Source organism: Balearica regulorum, chromosome 2 (genome assembly GCF_011004875.1).
Source record: "Balearica regulorum gibbericeps isolate bBalReg1 chromosome 2, bBalReg1.pri, whole genome shotgun sequence".
Classification (NCBI taxonomy): domain Eukaryota; kingdom Metazoa; phylum Chordata; class Aves; order Gruiformes; family Gruidae; genus Balearica; species Balearica regulorum.
The window spans coordinates 42863496-42887285 of record NC_046185.1 but is presented as its reverse complement, the minus strand read 5'-3'; the positions used below and the strand labels follow the sequence as shown (position 1 = coordinate 42887285).

Here is a 23790-nt window from a genome sequence, read left to right as displayed (position 1 = left end):
GCCTGGCCCCTGAAGCCTGAACATTGCTTTTTAATGACTGCATGTATGGTTTGTGCATACGAAAATATATTGCAGTAAGATAATTGGATATGGTGGGTTGACCTTGGATTGCAGCCAGACACCCACGTAGCTGGTCACTTACTCCCCCTCCTCAACAGTACAGGGGGAGAAAATAGGATGAAAAACTCTGTGGGTTGTGACAAAGACAGGGAGATCCTTTATCAATTTCCATCACGGGCAAAACAGACTTGACTTGTGGAAAATTAATTTAATTTCTTACCAGTTAAAACATGTATGGATAATGAGGAACAAAGACAAAACACCTTCTCCCCTGCATCCTTTTTTACCATCCTCAACTTCACTCCTTTACTCCTCACCCTTCTACCCCCTGCCCCTGAGTGGTGCAGGTTGATGGGGAATGGGGGGTTGTGGTCAGTCCATAACACACTGTCTCTCATGCTCCTTCCTCCTCACACTTCTCCTCTGCTGCAGCGTAAGGTCCCTCCCACGGGATACAGTTCCTTCAGGATAAGCCTGCTCCAGTGTGGGCTCTCCAGAGGCTGCAGTTTCCTTCAAGAAATACCCTCGGCCTGCAAGGTGGATATCTGCTCCACCATGTCCTTCACAGGCTGCAGGGAAATACCATGGCTCCACCATGGTCCTCTCCCACAGGCTCCTGGAGCACCTCCTCCTTCTTCTGTCACCTGGTGCTTACACTGCTGTTCTCCCTTTCTTATTTCCCCGCTCCTCTGCCTGTTGGGCGTTTTTGCCCTTTCTTCAATGTTTTTCTAAGAGGTGCTACCATCTCAGCTGACGGGCTCAGCTGTGTCCTGCAGTGGTTTGGTTGGAGCTGGCTGGAACCGGCTGGAACTGGCTGTGTCCAGCACAGGGCAGCCCCTGGCCTCTCCTCATGGAGGCTGCCCCGCATGCAGGCCTGCCTGCTGCCAGCACCTGGGCACCGACACACAGCACGTTAGAAAACAGTTTTCTGCAGAATTGATTAGGAAACCAATACCGCTTCTAGCACCACCTTTCACTTGAGGAATATTTTTCCAAAGTGTTTCCAATAAAAGAATTCCAGTTGATCTTGTTAGCAGCCGTGGAGTGAAAAATCTATGTGACTGGTTCTTCTGAATCAGTGGAATATACCAAGAGAAACTTTGTCCAGAAGTTGCATAAGCAAAAGCATGTAAAAGCTCAACAGAAAAATAAAGGTAAAATCACAGAAATGTGGATTGACAGAAAGGCGTTTCCTCAAAACTTATGTTTTAAAAGGATTTTTTATGTGTCTAGTTGACTACATCTTTTTCCTCTTTCTCCTGTTGGGCAGCAGGGAGAAGTGCTACTGCTTCTGCCGTTGGTGTTGTGGAAGGTGTCCATATGCGCGTTGGACTGAGCAGTGCAGGTGGAGCCTTCTCCCATAGATGGTGCCCTACCTTTAGCTTAGCATTACATTATCATGATGTTGTTTCTCCTCAAGAGGTGATGGCAGGGGCTTTGTTCTGCTTGGGGTTACCACAGTCTCCAGATAATCCCTTGATTACTGTAAGATACTTGCAGCAACCTCAAGACGTCAAAAGCACTTTTTGCCAAAAAGAAATGTGCAAATCATGGACATGAGCCTGGAGTCACTGGGTATGTTTATGCTGCATGTACTTCACTGGAATATAAAGATACCAAATTACCTAACAGGCAAGGAGTCTAGCTGTGAAAGTACAGGAATCTAAGTTTAGCTTCCTAACAGGCGAAATGATCTCATGCTGTCTTGTCAAGCCTGGCAGCATACAAACTGCATGTCATACGTGAGCACCTGACAGTTGTCACTGCCTGTGAAGGGCTGGAGTTGATTAGTGGCTAATAAGGACTACTGGATTGTAACTTATAAATATAACATGTCTTTAGTAGAACAAGAAACTAACAAATATTAGGAAAATGTACTTGTGAGGGAGGAGATCACCCAGGAGGCTCACTCAGCTACTACCTGGCCTTAGCTAGCATATTCTGGGAGTTTGACTTCAGTTCAAGTATCTTAAAGAGCCAATTACTTTTACAGATTGAAGAGGAGGTAGCAGAGCTTTTTCTTGTTGTGCCCCCAAAACTTTCCATCATTAGCTGTTTGTGAAGAAAGACAAGCTTGATTGTTGTCTCTTGAAAGACAGGAGAGGTCCAACTTTCATGGTTCTTGTGGTCCCTGCATGCTAAGTTGACTTTTGTTCTCTGTAGTAGACTTTATTCATAATTTCCAAAAGAACTCCTGAGATACAACACAATTTGGGTAAAAGATTTAGTTTGGATTTGGGTGAGGCAAAGGGAAACTGTTCTTGAAATAAAATTATGACCATCATTCAGCTGTAGACTTGTAAAGCTATGACCAGGATTGCTGCTCAGCAGAAGCATCTCAACAGTATGTCTAACAGATTTGCTAAGGTGGGTATGACCTTGAGTGCAGCAAGAGGCAAATCATTAGGCAGGTATAGACCCTAAGAATCTGATAAAGGTATGTACAATAAGCCAAACTTTTGTCAGTTGACTTTGGTCCTCTACATAGAGTCCAAACCTCTGCTGGAAAAAATTTAGGAGTAGGTAAAATGACTAAGGTTGGAAGTAACACTTTATATATATATATATGTATACACACACATATAATGTTTCTAGACTTCCAGGGCAAAGGTAAGTTGTTGTGAAGAGCCAAATTAAAGAAACAGCTGGAAGTTGTCTCACCAGAAGTATCTATAGAAAGCAGCTGAAAGGAATCATGGGAGAAAATATTCCTATATATGCTAGCATGTTCTCTAAGCATTACATAACACTTAGGAGAAATAATGTCAGGCATAAATCTGACTTACATTTCAACAAGAAAGAGTTCCTGTCATCCCTTACGCTGCGTTACCCCACCCCAGTACGCAGTAGGAGGAAGTGAAGCTGAATGTTGGCAGATGAGCTGATGATGCCATCTATATTGCCTTGAATATCCCCAGCTGTGAAAGCAGCCTGTGGCAAACACTGGAAATATGAACTGCTAGAGACACATCCTCACTCCCATGTTTGTGGGTAACAAACAGTCTGAGCAAAAATTGAGAAGTGGAATATTTCAGTAAGGTGCCTTTTCTATCTGGGCACGATCAGATCTAGTGGCCCCTAAGAAAGAAGAAAATCCCTTTCTGACCTCAAGCGGCTTGTTTCAATTTCACAGAAAGCCTTTGACTATGATTTAGGACAACTAATGTAAGACATACTTGCTGATGTGGGAAAGTAATAGCATTATCTTGGCAACATGCTCATGGAGAATGACCCTGGACAGCAAAACCACAAACCTTGGAGTACAGAAAGATATGTTAAGATCAGTGTACGGGATATTTTACGGGGTTGGACCTGGCTGCAGGCATTAAGTTAGCAGTGCTTCCCTCTTCTGAAAAAAGAAATGTGCCAGCAAAGACTGTCAGCAAGGATCCTTGTACATGAAACGTCCCTGATTGTGAAACCTGATGACAGACACTAGGGCTGTAAGGACAGACTGGATACTTCCAGTACAGTGCTACACCTTACCCCAGCAGGCTGCACCTGCAGTCATCAAGGAAATAACCCAGGTGAGGGCAAGAGTTTATATTGTTATCCCTTTAAATAACAGGAAAGCATTAAAAAGTAAGCTTCATCTTCAGGTTTCATCTCACAGGAGTGGTCAGGGAATGAGACCCATGAGCATGAAACACATACTGAGAACCTGGACACACAGTCCCTGATAGTCTCAAAAGCTGCCCCTGAAGCGTGTAAAGTGTCCTGTGTACTAAAGCACGTGTGGAAGCACAGTATTGCCATATTAGCCTATGGGAATAAAAGAATTAGTGCAGGAACCCATAGACTACTATCAAGCTGCCTGCAAGGCCTCCACATGAATGTCAGGCTTGTGGCTGTACTTGCAGAGCAGCATGGCAAAAGCTGTGTAAATACAGCAAGCCATCTTCTGAAGCTGGAGGGATGCAGTCATGATATACTGTTTCCTACAGGATTAAGGCCTTTAGGGGGGACTATGAATGTTAGAGATCCTTGACTTTGGTTCAGAGAAGCACCTGGAAGCTTGGATACATAGAATGTCACTTCTCCAGCTGGGTAGGAAGCATGTAAAAATAGGATTTCTGAAAAAATGTTTCATGGTCCCAAATCCCAGACAGTGTTGTCATGCCCAGACGTCCTGCTGCGTTTGGCACTCCTGCATTTATACGAATTTACTCCTGGAAATTATGAGTACAAGTTTAAAAAGGAGGATGAAGCAGAGACAGAAGCCTTGGCAGGAGTTTGATTTCTGAAATCAGGTTGAATGTCAAGGAGCACTTTCTCTGATCAGTTCATCCATTTTTTAGGGTTTTCAGCTGACCTGAGGTGTTCTGTACTTATTCCATATAGGATTTATGGGCTGATATGATTAGAAAAAGAAGTAGTTTATGGACGTGAATATGCCTTTACTCTCTCAAGTTCAAATCACGAGTAAGATAAAATTAGTGTGAGAATGACCTGTATTTTTTTCAGTTAAATCCCAGTGTAAAGATTATATTGTGGGAGTGGGAGAAAAATACAAACTAGTAAATCATCTGTGATGCATGGACATTGAATTGCTTTCATCAAAGTTAAATAAATTGTGCATGTTTGGGAGCACTATAATGCAAAGGCAGAGGTGTCAGCAGGATACAATTAAGTTATGAATTGCCAAGCAGAGATATGATATGGAAAACCCTTACAAGTTGTGAGCAATTCTATTTGGATTGCTCATAAACATTTCAGTAAGATTTCTCACAAATACAGTTGAGGAGAACTTCATTGGCTCTTCTGCAGTCTTTTTGAGCTTGCTCCCCTCAAATAATACTACATTTCTAAATGCATCCATCTCTGTATATGTTGTCTTTCCCCTCAGATATATTTGCTTTCCCTTGTGAAAGTCATGTTTGTGGTTTTTTATCTTGTCTTTAATGAGCTGTAGCTTGTTGCAGAGTATTATGTATTATATTTAAAGTACTAGTACAGATATGCCACGCTCTATAAAATGCAAGAACATCTCTTATATATGGAGAAATTAATCATTTCCAGGGAAGGAAGTTAAAAATATAATTCAATCAAGGCAAATCTGTTCGTTGTTTTTAGACAAGAAGGCAACTATCTTAAGGACAGCTGAATCTCATCTGCAATTACAACATTGTCATTCCTTTATACAAATAATATAATTAAGTAATGCAAACCATTAACAGAATAAAAGAGGTTAAATTGGTTTTTTTCACTCAAAATAGATTCTAATTAGTTCCTGACAGAAAGTTATCCCTATGCAATGCATAACTGGCTAGTCTCACTATTGAGCCTGTAGTCAATGGGCTAAGCTACGAAGCCTGGAGGTGGGTGGGTACACTCCCAACTAACTGCTATTCAGAGCTTTCCTGGTGTCCATTTCAGAAACAAACAAAAGCATCATTTGCCTGATGTGCTATGTGATCTTTTTCCTGTGCACAGCCTGTATTTCTTTCCTCTTCAGGACAGAACTGTAGAGACCAAATCATATAGTGCGGAAAACATGTGAAGGTTCAGCTTTAGGAATGAAAGATTCAGGAACATGCTTTCATGTTTCCCAAGGCCATTTTACAGAATTCCTGCTTCCTGGACTTCTTTTAACAGATGTCTGTAACAGATGAGCATATAGTTTCTTGAGTATATATTCACTGAGAATGGCTAGTTAGTCTTAATTTCCAAGATCAAGACTCTAAAGGCAAAACTGTGATATACAAGACTGCCAAATAACCAGAAACCTGCTGCGGCACCCGAAGGGGCAGTGCGGAGGCTGCAGCTGAGCATGCGGGAAAGCTGGTGCTTGTTCTTCATAAACAGTGGCTCCACAGATCATAGTCCGATCTTCTCTGTTCATTTCTGAATGGCAAATAAGCCTTCCTGACTGCAGGAGTCAAACCACCTGCATTGTTACAAATTACTTGTTTTCCATTAGGTCTATAGGACATCCTATTCTTTTTTCCTGGTACCATGTTAGTGCCTTTAAAGTTTTGTTTTGCTAGTAATAGAAATTTATTTTAGTCCCTCTTTTGAGATATGAATAAAGAGGTTTCTGTGAACACATAGTCAGCAAATGCATTGATAGGCTCTAATTAATGAATTAGCCATTCAGCGCTACAATAATTCACTTTAACCATTCCCAGGGAATTATTTATATAGTGACATTTCTTTATTAGCAAGCTGCCATTTGCACCACTTCTACATTATTGCTCTCATTATTAATTACATTTTTAATAATTCTTTAGTGCTTGGTCTCATCAATAAAGGAAAATGGATGGTGCCCACGAAGCATTTAGCCTTATCTTAATTCTGTATCCCTACCACCATTGCCAATAGCACAATAGATACATAATAATTTAACTGGCAGTTCTTCCCTTTTGTACATTCCCTTGTCTCCTTTTCTCTCCTGTATGCCAGTAAGCCCGAGTTTGTTCTGTAAAAGCAAATGATGTTTCCGTATTAATGACTATTTAAATAACAGAATTACATTGCAATTGTACTTGTTTCTTTCTGTCCCAGCAAATGACTATGAATTAATTAGCATTAGAACACTGAAAATTCCTATGAATTTTAACATTTTATTTGGAATTGTCTGTGTGCATTATTGAATGATTTTACACCTCCAAATGCAAAACTGATGATAACTCTACAAACCTCTGAGGGAGTGTGTGAGGTCATTAAAGTTAGATTTGCAAAGAAAATACAGGGATTTCTTTCCCACATTATTCTCTCCTGTGCTGATTATGCTGTTTTGGGGCTCTTGCTCAGAGTGGCTCATTTGTACTGAAAGAGTCTCTTATCCTTTATCCTATTCATCTATCTTTCCAAAATTTTATTTCATAAGGGAAATGAACTGTGTTTTTTCAATACTTAAAACATTCTTGCAGGAAAGTGAGAACTTATGTTTTCGGCTGTTAGTGTTGTCTCCAGAGATAACGGTCACTGAAAGGCAGCGCAGCGTGAAAAGCAAATATACATGTCAGAAATGGAAATAACAATTCATACCATATCTTCTTCCTGTCTTCATCACTGATAGCATATTCCCTCCATGAAGGAGGATTCCAGAAGTAACGTTGGCGTTTCGGCATCCAGGCATTTGCGTGGGAAGAAAAATTATGAAGTTTTATTAAAAATTCTCCCTGGAATCCTAAGTTTGTTCTATTTTTCTGCTGATCGTTTATTATTATTTTTAAAACAAAGGGGTTTTTAAATTCATGGATTCACAGGAGCTCACAACATAATTAGCACCCTGCCAGCGACTGAGGGAGAAACACTGGCAAACACAATCCCTGCTGAAAGCAATGAATCCCTCTGTACTACTTACTGAGAAAAATCTTAGTGTGTTAAGCCAGGTGGATTGCTTAAATATCGTTTTTTCCTTCAGAATCACATATTATTTCCATAACCTACATTTTTTAAAAATAAACAATGTTTTAATGTTTTAAAATAAACTTTTTTCCAAAAGTGAATAGCAACATAAGGTTCAAACTTACCACTCTGCAGTATCAAAATTTTCACAAAATGTATAATATTTAAGTAATATATTCTTGACGGTTAGATTCTAAAGAAAGCTATTGAATGGGGAAGAAAAATACTGTCTATGGATCCAGAATCAAAGGTTGTTGAATCATTAAACAGCTTTTAACAGCAGACAGAAGAAATGGTTTCTTCATTTCAGTTCGATTTACTTCAATAACTAGTTCAAAGTTAAGAAACTGTTTAGAAATTGAATAAGCTAAAGCATCATTATCTTTAAATGGTCTATGAATAAATTCTCAGTCTGGGATGCTGAGACTTATGAATTCATTCATTAACTGTATATAAAATTTGCTTTGGTAATAAATCAGTGGTAAGAAGTATAAATTCTTTTGATACATTTTTCCTCTGTATACAACATATTTATTGCAATTTTATTTAAATAATAAATACACTTAAAAGGTTTTGCATTTCAATTGAATCCCCATTTCCATCCAAAGCAGCTTGATACAAGTCATAAGTAAATAAAAATTAATCATCTAGTAAAGAAGAATTATCATTCATTTCTAACAGAATACCATGTAAGTGTTAAGCATTTGAATAATTATGCTGAAATATATCACTGTTTAAATGGAAATGTAAGGTGGTTTTTTTTCTGGTAGTATATGGAAATAAAAGATTAGTTCAAAAATTAGATTCTGCTCCAAAGCAACTTGCTTTTTTAAGTTTACCTACCCACAACAGTCAGACTTACTTGAGGAAACAAGAATAATACACAATCAAAATAAACAGAGAAAGGTGTTTTAAAAAAATCGTTTTACGGTTTTTGTATTTTCAAGTGAGTAGGAATTATTTTCACAAAAATAATGTTTGAAAATCTCATGAGAAATAATTTTATATCAAATTCTTTTTGTGAAAAATATTTGACAGGTTTTCCAGAAATATTATAGTTCAGAGCCTTATAAATAGGCAGTTGTGATATATGGGAGACAGAATGGCTATATGAACATTGTCATAACTCCCTACTTCAGGAGCATCTATACTCAGAATTTTAATTCCATATAAAATTCCAAGATTTCTAAACTTAATTTGATTTCCAACTGGAAGAAAATAAAGTTTTGACATTTTCTAGTTATTAAAATTCTGTTTAAAAGTGGTGGAAATATCACAATGGGTGATATTTTTCAATCAGCAAGAGTAAAAGGCAGTTAATTTAAAATTTGATGTAACAGGAGTTACATTAATTTATCCTAAAAATGTAGATTTATGCTTACATTGTTACTGATTTGGTTTATATGCATACAAAGCTGGTATTTTAGTTAGAAAGACTTGGTTGCTTTATATTAGGCTTCTTTAATGACTTATGAAAATAATTGGAAAATTCATATTCTTTCTTTAAAACAATAACCGTGGTGTGTCCTGTTAAATCACACAGCTGACAGAGACGCCTATTCCCAACTTGCTCAAAGTTGTGAATGAATGAATTTGTTTCAAATATAAAATTGCTAGAGAAGCGTTTCAGAGTGTCATTTGCTAGCCACTCTTGTTTGCGTGTATCCAACAACATGCCAGTGTGCTAACAAGGGGAATAAACCTCAGCAGTAGAGGTCCATTTCTCAGTGCTTGCTGAGCTAAAGGACAAGGAGGAGATTTTATTATGTGAGTGGTGAAGAGTGCATTTAAAGCAGCAAGCATCTCTCCGGTTTCAGCTAAGTGCTGATATACTAATTATGCCTTAACTGCATCTCTTGTTTCCTCCTAGGTCTTACTGCTGCAGCATCTCTTGTATCCCTGGCTTGGGCTTTGGCTTCCTACCAAAAGGCCCTCCGTGACTCCCGTGATGACAAGAAACCCATCAGTTATATGGCTGTTATAATCCAGTTTTGCTGGCATTTCTTCACAATTGCAGCAAGGGTTATTACTTTTGCTCTGTTTGCCTCGGTTTTCCAGCTGTACTTTGGGATCTTCATCGTGCTGCACTGGTGCATCATGACCTTCTGGATCGTCCACTGCGAGACAGAGTTTTGCATCACTAAATGGGAGGAGATAGTTTTCGACATGGTTGTTGGGATAATCTATATCTTCAGCTGGTTCAACGTCAAGGAAGGAAGGACACGCTGTAGGCTTTTCATTTACTATTTTGTGATCCTTTTAGAAAACACCGCCTTGAGTGCTCTCTGGTATCTGTACAAGGCCCCACTAATCTCCGATGCATTTGCCATACCAGCACTGTGCGTAGTGTTCAGCAGCTTTTTAACAGGCATTGTTTTTATGCTAATGTACTATGCCTTCTTTCACCCCAACGGACCAAGGTTTGGGCAGTCGCCAAGCTGTGCTTGTGAGGACCCTGCCACTACCTTCACCCTACCCCCAGAAGTGGCCACAAACACTCTACGGTCCATCTCCAACAACCGGAGTGTCACGAGCGAGCGGGATCAAAAATTCGCAGAGAGGGATGGGTGTGTGCCTGTGTTTCAGGTGAGACCCACCGCACCGTCCACACCTTCATCCCGGCCACCAAGGATTGAGGAGTCTGTCATTAAAATCGATCTGTTCAGGAACAGGTACCCAGCGTGGGAGAGACACGTTTTGGACAGAAGCCTGAGGAAGGCGATCTTAGCATTTGAATGTTCCCCTGCTCCTCCACGGCTACAGTATAAAGATGATGCCCTTATCCAGGAGCGCTTGGAATATGAAACTACATTGTAAACAAAACAAAAACACAGCTTGAAGAAGCTCCAACATTACAATCAAAATTAAGGGTTGACAGTAGGGCTGTAGGAATAACTAAACTGCGTATTACAAGTAGAGCAGCAAGCTGTAGTGTTCTTAGTCTGGCTATCATCATGATTATCATTTGATCCACTGTGTGCAGTCTGTCTGCAGGACACTGATACAGCAGCATCCCCTGACCCACACGTGCAGATCAGTTACTTCAGCTGGGGAAACTCACCCACGACTCCTTGCTGCTATGAAACTCCGACTGCACAGTACTTACAAGCAAACCAATAGGAAGGCTCTGACCAGAGCTTTCAACTTTAGCCAGTAGTGCATTTTATTTTAGAAAGGAATGATTGATATTTGCATAATCAATGGCAAAAAGAAACAAACAAAAAACCTTTTTCAAATGTAACAGAACTGTAGCACTTAATGTTGCTGTTATGAAAACTGTTTTCTTGGGGAAAAAATACAAGCGTAGTAGTCTTCAACACTCCCATAAATCAACCATTCAGGTTAGAATAGGTTTGCAAAAGAGTTCTTAATTAAAAAGATGCATCGTCATGTTTGTAAGGCTGTCCATGGAAAATAAACTAAATTCTGGTTAATTAGGTCATAAACATTAATACTACCAGAACTGTTTGTTTTCTGTGGGATTTCAAAGTCTTTTAAAATGCAATTTAAGTTCTTCATGTTACTTTCAACAGAAGTCCTATGCAGCTCACTTCTGGTTTTCAGGAGAAATAAGGAGCTCTAGCACGTAGTGAAGTAAATTAAATGATAATCATGATTCAGTGTTCAATTTGCAAAAAAATTAATATATATATATATATGTAAAAGAACAGGGAAGTATAGTTTTCGTATTCTAAACTTTTTGGAGGACCCCATTCAGATATTTCGGAAGAAACTACGAGGAGATGAACACACTGAAACGTCTCTGTTTTAGGACTGAGAATGCATGATTCAGTGTGTGAATGTATGCAGGGGTGACAACAGACTGTGACATGCCATACCCTTCTAGTGCCAAACATTGTATAACTGCAAGGTTGATATTGCCTGAGGGACAGAAAACGAGTGGCACGAGCCCTACCAGAACAAGAAGCAGGAAAGACCAATCAAGTTCTCAACGTGTAGAGACAGCTCTGATTTTTCCCACCCAAGGTGAAAGTGATGTCTTTTAAAGGCTTTCAGCCACCTCTTAGTAAGTATATTCACCGAAGTATAAGCAAGTTATGTGGAAGACCCTCTTCTGCCTGTTCAAGACTTGTGTCCAGATACGTCTAAAAATTACGTTGAATCTCTTGTAATAGAGTGCTTTTGCTGCAAGCTTTTGGGTTTTAAATACCTCCCTAAATCTAGTCAATGGTATCCTCCTTTATGTTAAAAGTATCCCCTGATGGTGCTTTCAGATGCATTAAAGGTGCAAGTCAAAAATTTGATAGTATTTTTTTTAAAGCTGGTGCAGAGTGAAAAACTCATGAATTATTTCAATATTTTTGTAAAGTAAAAATATGGTATAAAAAAGTTACTTTTTATAAACCTCAAATCTTTTAATACATTTCATTCTCTTTATAGCTTAGATTTTAAGAATTGGTCCATGAATTTTATCAACTGGCTTCTGCAGGTTGATATAAACCTGGTTTTCACACATTATGGATTTGTTTTGCAGTGTAATGCCATATGAAAGCCTACATGGGTACTTTTAGAATACTCCATAAACCGTGGATCCTGCTTCAAATGTAAGTGGCTTGTAAAGACACCAAGCGATTCCATAAGAAACAATTTGCTATAACTATTTCCATCCGTTTTAGGAGAGCGAAACAGAACTGAAGAGTTACTGTTGTAAATGGCATTGTCAGGATGGAGAAGACCTGATGATTGGTATTGTAATCTTCACTGTCAGGTATATCCAGTGCAGTCACTGCTGTATATGCTGCTGGGTAAATTTCCGTCTTTCCTGTTATTAATATTTGTACTATGAAACGGCCGAGGTTACACAGCTTATCTTTATTTGTATGCATTCAATTAGCCATTTTTAATGTTGACTTTTTTTATTAGTGAAACGTTCGATACCTGTTGTTCTTTGCTAGGGCGAGTTCCTCAAAACAAAACATCTGTGGAAGTGCAGGAATCTGCAAGTCAGAGGGAACTTTACACAGATCAGAAAACACCCATGCTTCAAGGGTTTCTTAGGTATTTTCAAATTAGGCAGTGGCCAACTGCCGCTATAATAATTTTTTAAATAAAGCAACTCTTTGATAGTCCAAACCTGAAGCTTTGTACAAAGCAATTCCTCTTCCCTCCATGGAGATGTAGCTGATAATTCAGAGAGAAGCACTCATATTTTATGAGAAAGTATACCACTGCAAGAACTGCTAAAATTATTTTGGGAGCAAGTCCTTTGTCCCATCAGATTCAGTAGAGCCTTCACTCCAGAATCAAACGCTAGCTCACGCAAGGGAATTGCTCTTTACCTACCAGGCAAATGGTAAGCTTTGTAATCCAAGATGTGAGGGTTTCTTTTGGAAACAGTTCGATGTATTTGCCACTGCTTTAACAACTCAGAAATTTTAGCATGAGTGAAGCACAGCGGGCAGCACTCTCGAGCCCTTTGGTCAGCACTTACAGAGTTGAAGAAGCATTGCTTCGTACAGAATTTAAAGGCTTACAGTCTGGACCAGTGCTTGCATTGCAAGGTTTCCAAAGAAGGATTGCAGTGAGTTAGTTTGATTTGCTCTTGGTTGATTTTGGAAGGAAGGACACAGAGGCGTTATTTATCCATGTGGGTTTTAATATCCAGCATTTATTTTCTTTGCTCTCCCAGCATTTTTTTTTTTTTTAATATTTCTAAATTTATCTTAAGCAAACTACCGCAGGGTCTGAGTGCATAGCGCCATACGTGGCAGTACATATACACAGCTTGTCTTCAGAATTCAGTCCGGCTTTTTGAGGAAGGGGAGAATTAATTTTATACTGAGCCAAAATTTGCTCTCCAAATCTGTTACATTACGTACAGTGATACTTGCACTGAGAACAGGGTGGCCATTGAAATCTTAACGCTCAGCTGACTACATGGACAGTTTCTTAATTTGCTTTGCTGTGAACAGTCGCATTAAAAGTTGTAAGAATTTTTTATAGAAATTGTCAAGATTAAATATAGTCCATGTTGAAATTCCACAATGGCCTTATGGACAGTTAATAATCAATATGCACTATTCTTTTTAACACAGTTTTAAAATCAATAAAGTTCAATTAAGACAGCAATAGCAAAAAAAAAAAAAAGTAAAAAAAATATTAACTTCTGCTTTTGAAATAATGAAAAAAAAAAATCAGGTCTTTTAAATTTCTTTCCAGAACACGGGAAAATAAAAAAGTTCATAATTATATTCTGGTAAAGAAAAGCAATCACATCTCTTTGTTAGAAGTAAGAATTATGCAAGCATTGTTCTAATGAATGAAACAAACTTGCCAGCAGATTTAATGGTAACTTACCTGGTTAAAGACTTGGTCCTAAAATTTTGAGAGTTGTGGATTTGTATGTTGCAGAAAAGACAATTTAAGTAGTATTCGCTACTCTAATTAAATAAAGGAAAGGTAATGCATACCTTGTTCATTCAGAAAACATATAAGAAAATGTAAGATAAATCTTTTGTCTTATTTTAAAAGAAAAGTTATTTGTTCTATTATAGGATAATCTTTCTTTTTTTTAAAAAAAAAAGAATTCTTTGAAAATATGTGCAATACTTTTTTCCTGAAGATTTAATGATGAAAAACTCATTTCCACTTTTGTTTATGTCAGTTTAAATATGCTTCTTGTGCTAGAACAACGTTTCTGTGCTTGGGTTATACGGGCTTGATGGCATATAAACACTATTTTCATTGGCAAATCAACAACTTTTCTAATGATTAATTTCTATAACACTGGAGAAAGTTTTCCTTCCAAAATTAAATGCTAGGCCTCAGCTGCCTGATTTTGTAAACTTTTAAGCAAAGGAAGTAAATTAAATTTATTGGAGCTGCAATTTTTAATATGTGGTAAATAGGGATTAAACCTAAATTTGTTTAAAACCTATGATAGTCTAGCCAATATATCATTATCTCCCCAAAAGAGCAATTAATGGTACTAAAAGTGGTACTAAAAATACAAGTGCTGCTTTATTTGGAGAGGGACTCCCAATCATACAATATATTCATTTACTTTTTATTGGCCAGCAAATATTCACAACTAGCCTCTTGGTTTTTTTAGAACCCAAATTAAACAATTTTGAAGTGGTTGTGATTTGATCATACAACTCCTTACGAGCCTTAAAAGTGGTGCTGTACCGAGTTTAGTTGGCTCTGCCGCTGATTCAGCTCCCAAAGCCACTGCCCTTTCTCTGCTCCGTCCCCAAAGTCGTGCGATCCGGTGTGACTGAGATGCTGTGATTTACTCTGCACCCCCTGCACTGCCTGCACAATGCCAAGGAAAAGACTTCAGCAGATTGCTGGGGTCCTACTGCTGCCTCTCTTGCTCCTGTGCGTGGTGGGAAGCAGAGGAAATTGCATTTGCGCATCTATCTAAACAACCTTATTTAGGTTGAGTCCCTACAAGGGATGTGTGATCAAAATAATCACAACACGTGTCCTTGGATTTACTAGCCCAACACTGTAATTACTAATTCTGTAGTATAACAATGCAGAATGTGGGAAGAATTGTCTAAATACACAATAAGCCATTTAATTTTGCTAATTGTAGCAATTAGACTAGCTCGCATGAAGCCCATGCTCTCAGCAGAAAGCCAAATGGAGAAAGTGGCAAACAGCCATTTATATACCAGAGACATTATGTTATGAAACCCTCCCTTGACTGTTTACAGAACTATGTCTTTTCATTACGGCATTGAATCCATTCCTCTTTATTCTGATAAAACAGATAAAGCACAAACTGAGAACCGATTCTTTAAAATCTGGGAATTAAAAAAACCTGCAACGGATTACTGCAATTCACATATAGTGATTTTTTGAAACAAATTCCATCATCATTTTCACTTGGCTGCAAATTGCTGAGTGATCTGCTTCTGAGATGATTTTTCACACCTGGTATGAGCAGATTTCACTACAGGAGAGACAGGCATGACCTCGTAAAGCCTTGCTCATGTAGGTCAGGGGGAAAGTCTGGTCTACAGATCACTTGCAAAGCTTTTTTAACATGTGAGGTGTCCCCTGGGAACATTTGTTTTACCATAGTGAACTCAGTGCAGGTGTTTGGTAGGATTTCTTCACAGTTGCACTGGTAGGAATATGAGAAAATCAGGTGCCAGGCCTTGAGTGATTCATTGCGTGAATTCAGACCGGGGTAGTGAAAGTCTTCACTTCCTAGCTCCTAAGTGAAGTCAGCTGGAGATCTGCTTCATACCAAAAAGCCTGAATGTCACTTGGCTCAACCAGAAATATGAACTCTAAACTTACTGCTAACAGCATGAATCAAAACATTTCTTCTTTCCTTTTTAGTTCAAATATTTAGGAATATACCCATTTTGACCAAGTTGCTGTTTTGTGATCCTTTTAAGGAGAGTTAGAAAAATGTGTGCGAAACCAGTCATTTCCAGTGATCCTCACAAAAGCCAATTGCTGCACAGCACATTCATTAAAAGGAATTTTCTCTAAACACGTAAGCTTGGCTCCTGTACTTGGGTTTTTTTCTGAATGCTTAACGTTTAATTCTCATGCAGAGGATCTTATATACCCATTAGTAAGCCATGTGCCTACTCTGAATCCTGGAGCAAGGAGGACAGATATGCAAGATGCAGGGGAAAAAGTCCTCTTCAGCACATTTATGGAGTGATTTGCATGAGCTAGAGAAGAGAGAAGCTTGTGTACAGTTACGATGGAGTTATAGATGCTGTATTCATTGATAGAGATTTACAAGAAATCATAAGTGGCCAATGAATAGAAAGATCAAATCTAAACTTCGACATGCAAGGCACTGTAAAATAAAAACAGCGAAGAAACTTTAAAGTGTAACCAAACATCTCATTTCCAAGAACAGTTGGGATAAACTTAAAAATGTAATGGATTTGTCAATCTAACTAGATGCTACATTCATAGAAACAAAGACATGACTGCTATGGATATGAACATTTTCCGTACCTGTAGATTTCAGCCTCTTATTTCAGATATCTTTGGAAGCAATTGCTTCTGGATCTTACTTCTGGGCATGCTGTAGCCCTAGGCATGCTAGCAGCTTTTCTACACAAGATCTGTTCAGCTGTAGGAAAGTCCACATCCTTTTAACAAAGCATTGGGTTTGGGGGGTTTTTTGCACTGAACTAAACCTCACAGAAGCATTTCTGGTGTGAAATAGATATGTCCACTCAGCCACCTAGTGTGTAAAAAGTACTGCAAAACAGAAGTTCACTGATAAGTGATTTTTTTCAAGGTAAAAAACCTGCTAGTCGAATGTCTAGAAGAGCCTTCACAGACGTAACGTAGTGCTAAGGCAAGACGTAGGCTGTGTTTGGGTGCTATGAGCCTGCTCAGGGCAAAGCCTGGGTACAGTCCAGCACTCTCTCCCCCAGCTCTTGCACCAAAGAGCCAACAGAGAGGAAAACCATGTGCATGGGCTGGACAAGAGCCACAGCGCACAGGGACCAGATACCTGGCAGGCTGTAGCACACATGCATTGGTCAGCACAGGCACATCAGGGGCCTCAGGCTAATACTGTGATCCTCCAAACTGCACTAAGTAGGAGCTCCTGAGCTTTTAATGCTCAAGGTTCAAGCACCTAAAATTTGGCTCCTGGACTTGGTCAGAAACACCTTCACAGCACAGAGTAGCTCAGCTCCTATCTCCCACCTAAGCCTGCCAGGATTCCCTGAGCAGGTATTCTTCTGCCTGTCTTATCTGAAGGACTCAGGTCCTCTGGGGTGCTATCAGACGGAGCTTTGCACAGAAATACTCATGAGTGCTTTTCCAGCAGTAGATTTGTGGTAGGCAGAGACCAAGGGGAGAGCCAGGCTCAGTTATCTCTTCAGCTAGCAATGATTCATATCTCAGGGGAAGGCTATAGGGCTGCACACTACTGAGGAGAAGGGCATCCTCCCTCCCTCTTATTTTGAGGCTGTTCTTCCTCTTTGTGCAAAACATCAAGGTTATCTTGTGCAATGTAGACATAATTCTAGTATTTTGATGTATTTTGTCCCTTTCACGCTGAGGACTCTGAAGTTATTGCGCACATCCAGTGCCATTGCGTGCGTCCAGCCAGAGTAATGTCTACAATAAAAAATGGGGCAGATATAGATAAAAAATCAATCTGCTCACTTTCCAACTTGACCAAAAGCTGTATGAACATGGTTAGCACTGTGACAAAGCCTGAATCTCTACACACTGCCTTGAATCAGGTCTACTAATGCACTGTGTGCTACTCTGGCCATGTTCACCTGGTTTCTCTTTGGAGCTCAGGCAGACTTTGCGTGTGCACCAGAGCTACACCACGTAGCTTATCCATAGTTTCCAGAGCCTGTGGTGCACTCCCTTTGCAATCCCAGTTCTTTGGTCGAACAAAGATCAGTTTGGGCTGAGCAAAGGGCAAACAGGCTGTATGCTGCCTAGTGAAGCATGTGGAGTTGATGTGGTTTCTCTGAATGGTATGTTTGAATCGGAGTTGTGCACAAATTGCCCAGGTTAGGGCACATGCAAGAAGTAAGTTCAGTGCCCACAGTTCGAGCATGCTATAGAGAGTACTCTTTGTGAAAGTGTTTGTTTTTCTCATAATAAAAAATAATAGGATCATGTCTCATACTTGAGAGCAAATTTACAGTATCAAATGCATTACTATATATATTATATATACGTGTGTGTGTGTGTATACACATGACAATGAGTCCTGAGATTCTATTAGGATTCGATCTTACAGTTCATTTAAATTCTAAGCCTAAAAAAAAAAAGCATCAGGAGCATCGTCATCAAGGGTAATCAAGTGATAACTGCAAAAAGAAAAGAACATCATTGGAAAATACATTCCAGTCATTACTGGATACAGCTTTGCAAGGTATCATGCCAGTACTTTAATGAAAAGTTGTGGAGGGAATATGTCTAATGCTATATTTCATCATCTTAAATATTTTGGTAAAAGAAAAAGATTTGTACAAAATAAATAAGGATTTCTCACATTTAGTTAATCAAGGAGAAAAAAAACAACCCAACATATAGGCAAATGGCAAAGAGATCAATTAAACCTTTGTTTCATTTAATGGTTGTATTTCACTGTTGGTTGGTTCATTTAATGGTGGTTGTTTCACTGAATATCAGTTATCAATGTCAGTAGTTTATGAAGGAAATAACCTGCAATAATTAGGACGGTTTACTTGATTTTTGACTGAAGAACACTAGTGTTTGTTATCCAACACATATGCCGTTGCCTGAAACATGCTGTCAGAAGGGAAGATTTGCTAGTCCATGAATTGCGTATTGAAGATAATTTTCAAGTGCATGTATTTGAAAACAATACCACTGTCAATTTAAATGTACCATGAATACACAGTAGCTATTTCTGAAATTTTAATTACTGATTTTTTTTCAGTATGTATTCTGCATTATTATCTGTGTATCCCAGATTGTTTCTTAGATAATCTTTGATTAAAATTAATTTTAAATTTTATGCAGCTGAGGAAAAGATTACTAGCCAGTGAAGGCACTTTCTTCATTGAAGCTCAAGTATATGTCTTGAGTTCCTGACCTGAGTCACCATTCAGCATTAAGGATAGTGTTTGAAAAATACAGTAACTTTCCAACAGGATCTGATTTATGGACAGACAGGTCTACAAATTGTTGCAGTGACTGGGTCAGACAACGGCAGTAGCTACAGAGGGAAAGTTCAAAAGTAGTCACTAATCACTCCCGACGTCGTTCCCTGCATTCCCATTTCAGGACACACGTAGCCTTCCTGTCGGCCAGCGTCCACACGTGCTGTGACGGGTCCCGGCACCGGCACTGCCTGCGTTCGCTCTTGCAGAAGGGGAAGACAAAGTAGGCAGCTGGTTTCCAGCTCCAGTTCCCCCTGGGTTATCGGGCTGGCCCACAGGAGATATTTCACTGAGAACACTTTAGCCACCGGCAAAACTGTCACACTGATCTGGGCAGGATTTAGCCTTTAGACAGTGCTGTACGGACAATGAAAAATCTTCCTTTGTCAGCAGAGAGGGCAGCTGCCACTATTTATAGTCACAAAGTGCCAGCATATTGTCATGTATTTGTGGCTGCTATCGATTCCTCCTTTTTCATTTTATTGGAACAGCTTGGAACTTGTCAAGCTTTGCTTAGGTTGATTTGCAGCTAATTAATTCAACAGACATTTTTAATCTTGCAAATTTGTGACTTTTTAATACAGTAATCAAGCTCCCATGAGCAAACATTAATCAGTTAAGGGGGAAAAAAAAGAAAGCTTCTGTTAGCTGTGTTGAGCATGGTGCCCACACTGGAAAGAGAGATCCAGAAGAGATGCAACATTAGTAAATTCATCTTAGCTAAGCTTTCATCATTCATCTTATGAATCATTCATCCATTTGATTTGTTTAGTACATGCAAGGAGTTGTATTTAAAAGAGGATTGCTGGGATTGAGACAGATCTAGTTACCGTCAATGGGGAACTGGCCAAATTTCCTTATGGTCATCTATTTCCTTACCAACCAAAAAGTCATTCTATCCAGCAGCAGTACAATTTCATTTCTGAGATGACTGTGCTGGTTGTGGAACAGTTAATCCTGGAGAAATGACTGTAACAAAACACATACTGCATTTAGCAACAGCACTAAGAACTGGGTGAATGAGTGGAGAAAATATTTTATTCACTGCTTTTAACACACAGGTGGGTTTTAGCTACTTGGACATGAAGCAGAATGGAAAAAAAATGTAATGTTGCCTATACCAAACCTGATTGCTGAATAAAGAAAGGCTTGTGATCAGCAAAGCATTTAAGTCCTTTCATAAGCAGGAAGGATGTAGGTTAATATACTTCTTGCAGTTTATAAAAATCAGGAGGAATGAGTGGGTGGTTTAATATTTAACCTAACTGGTACTTGGAGGAAAACAGTTGCAGCAACACGGGACTCGGCAAGAGCTCGCGGCTTGGCTGTACCCTCTCCTGGTACAGAGTTTTCAAGCAGGGTGCTGTCCCAGCCCTCTCTGGTCCATCTGCACAGGGTGCATGTCTATGTATGTCAATGAGTAATCTCTACATCCGTGTTATTGTGGAAGCATCTCCACCGGTAACCTTAGCAGGGAGGCCAGAGATCACAAAGACACGAAAGCAAAGGAATGATTCCCCCGGTCAGGAGTAAGAGATGTTTGTGAAACACTGTGGAAAAGCTGCCCCTGCTGTTTCAGTGGATCAAGGGAGGAGCAGAGTCTTTTAACAGCAAAAAAACCCCCACAAACAACCCAAGAAACCTTAATGCCAAAATACTATTTATGGTGCAATTACTCTCTCCTCTAGGAAGGATGTTGACTGAGAAAATTCTAGATATATTACAAACTAACTGGAACTCACAGGGACACAGTGAATGATACTTCTTAGACATAACTTCATTGCTATAGACAGGAGTTCTTTATTAGCAATAAGATACAAAGATGTCTCAAACTAAGGCCTGGGAGACAAGGATTTTGTATGGCTGTTATGCCAGTGATTGTTAAATTTAGAAATCATAGATCTTTATAACAGACTATAGGTCAAAGAACTTTTTTTATTATTTTCTTTACAGAGGATAAATCTCAGATGGCTTCCACAAAAACCAGAAGGTTTAAAATAGGCTCAGAAGGTGGGCTTTTCTATATATGGAATATTATAGACGTGGTGTTGTTCAAGTGCTTGGTATTTTCTTATGCTCTCAGTTTCTCATGCATTTAGTCCATAAGCAAATAGCAGATTTGCAGGTGCATGTTCCTTCAGTGCTAATAGTCCTCACACCAACTTGTTCATGCACAGCTGAGGAGCACATACATGGGGAGGTGTGCACTTGTGAAGGTGTACAGCAGGAAAAAAATAGAGAAGATGGAGATTAGCAGATGATGTGGTAGAAGTCTTATTACAATTAGGGAACAGCTGTGAATCTTTAGAGTAGATGAGCCCTCGTAGTACTTGTTCATGCTCAGGTCTTCTGTCACTCAGTTCATCATGGAAATTACTGCTGAAGGACTTTCAACTATATTAGAAGTTATCACCAATTCTTGCTTGTTTAGAAGCAGAAACAATATCATCCTGATTTCAGCAGAAATCGCTATGGAGGCATTCATAGCCTCATGCATGATCTGTAAGCGTAGCATGTCATGACAGGCTTGTTTTCTTCAAAGATTTGCCTAAAGAAGTTTGCTAGACACTGTTCTGATCTTTTTCCTTACCTCCATTTTCCTCCTGTGCTTATGAGTCTCATATGCAAACCCCACCAATGAGAGAAGACATGGCTCAGGTTGTCTAACAGACTTTCTTTTCTCATATCATGGTACAAAACTCAAAAATTCCTTTGCGTAACACCTGGCTATTGGGATAACCTCTATAGTTAGAGAAGGAAAAGCAAGTTAAAGATGCAAATATTGAAATAATTTTATCATGTGCAAAGCAGAAACCTGTTTAAAGATAGCTGTCATATTTTGCTGCTCAACTGATCATATTTCATCATTCCAAAGCCTTGGTATATGCCCATAGCAACCTAGAAGTAAATATCTTTTGTTTCTGAGATAATTTCTGACTCACAGAACAGCCACTAGCCGGGGATCATGTTGGATTAGCAAGCAAAGATCTGCCATCCCACTGCAGTTGGTTAACAGGACTGCAGTTGCTTTAAATCAATTCCCATTGATTCTCAAGGGCAGAAACTGCCCCCTGCGTAATTTGTTCTACTTGAGGGGACAGATATTTTGCTAGCTATTCTTTGAGTATATGATATTAACTAGCTAATGTTTATTTTAACAAATGAGCATCACTCTATTTTCCTGCAGGTGCTATTCCATGTGTAAGGCTGTCTCAACAGTGGAAGCTGGCTCTGTTCTTCCCATGCTTGCTTACCTGCCTCTTTAATCAAATGCTAACTTAACAGTTGCTATTTTTCATACTGAAGAGCCATACAAAACCCAGTTTGACTTCTGGATTTGACCTGTGGCATTAGCAAATGGGAGAGCCATCTCACTGTAAGCCGAGTGCATTGGAAATTGTACCCACTGGGACGCAATAAACATAGTTCCTTACTTGCCATGCCAATTTTATAGTTATTTTCCAGAGTACAGTTGTGCTTTAAAACTTTGTGCAGCTCTCTGTAATCTTCTTGTATTAAAAAAAAAAAAAAAAAGAAAAAAAGAAGAGAAAAGAAAATGAAAATGAAAAAAAGAAAAGAAAAGAAAACCAACTTTAATGGTTCTTCCTCAGTATATATTGTTCTCTTGAAATTTGCAATGTGCAAGGAGCAGTTAATTCACACTGGACATTCCAAATGGATTCCTACAAAAACTATTAATAAACCCAGTAGTAATGAAAAAGAACATATTGTCCAGTCATTGCAGCAAAATGTATACTCAGATAAGGCTAACTAATTTGTGCATGCTTCCACCTTTCATCTCTTAAGATACAGAACTCAAAGGCTGTTTTCAGATAGATTTGTTTGGGGGAAATGTGTGCAAAAGTGTTTTTAGGTGATTAGTAAAACAGGTGAGCCTTCCAAAGCAATTTCATACGAGGCAAATGATCCTAAAAGACAGACTTGATAGTTGTGCTTACAAAACCTTCTTGAATGATGTACAGCTAAGCAAAAAAGCAAACCAAAAGACACTCTTAAAGGACTGAAGAGAAATTCTGCCTGGTGAACACGTCAATAAGTCATGCTTACACCAGCACTCTGGGCAGGACCGTTTATTATACTGGGATTTGCTTTGATTACAGGCAGTTTATAATCATAAAGGGCTTCCCTGAAGGTCAACCGTAGCAAATGGATTACTTTCTTTTGACTTTAATGGAGTCCAATAAGCCCCAGGAGTAAGCACGTGAGCATTTTGCTTTTAAATGTCACAATGCCTCTCTAAGTAAAATTTATTTTGAAGGAATCTCTTTAATAACTATTTTACAGCTCACTTGAACTTTACTATCAAGTGAAACTGTCAGTCATTGTGCACCCAATACTGATTAGGCTAAGTCAACGAAAATGTCTGAGGAAGGAATATCAGGCTTTGTATTAAAAAAACTGTCCGCTGGAAATAATACTAAAGCGTTTCTAGGTCTTCCAATTCTGTTAGTCACTGGATGAGGCCAAGATACCTGGCTGGAATCCAGGATAAATTAAAATAGCTGTTTAAATTTTCAGATAGCTTATTAATATATTAATCATATTTAAATTTTTTTTTATGAAAAAAAGTATCCTTTAAGCTATACATCTCAATTTCAAGAAAAATCCACATGTCTCTGTAAAGCCTAAGTCACTGGGCTCCAGGGCAGCAGGGGAAAAATTGGACAAGTCGGGGCAGTGAAATTTTATCCTAAGCACAGGCAAGAGTCCTCCTGCTTTCCACACCATCCTGCCACCCCAGCCCTCC

The 23790-nt window shown here is 39.0% G+C and overlaps 1 protein-coding gene across 1 annotated transcript in view; it reads left to right on the top strand.

Moving 5' to 3' along the window:
* The window catches only part of XKR4 (XK related 4), a 226632-nt gene extending 215579 nt beyond the window's left edge, over positions 1–11053 (top strand). The window contains exon 3 of the mRNA XM_075744086.1: positions 9284–11053. Within this exon, the coding sequence (XP_075600201.1) occupies positions 9284–10230 (947 nt within the window). The 3' untranslated portion in view covers positions 10231–11053. The remainder of the gene's footprint in view (positions 1–9283) is intronic.
* The last annotated feature ends 12737 nt before the right edge of the window (positions 11054–23790 follow it).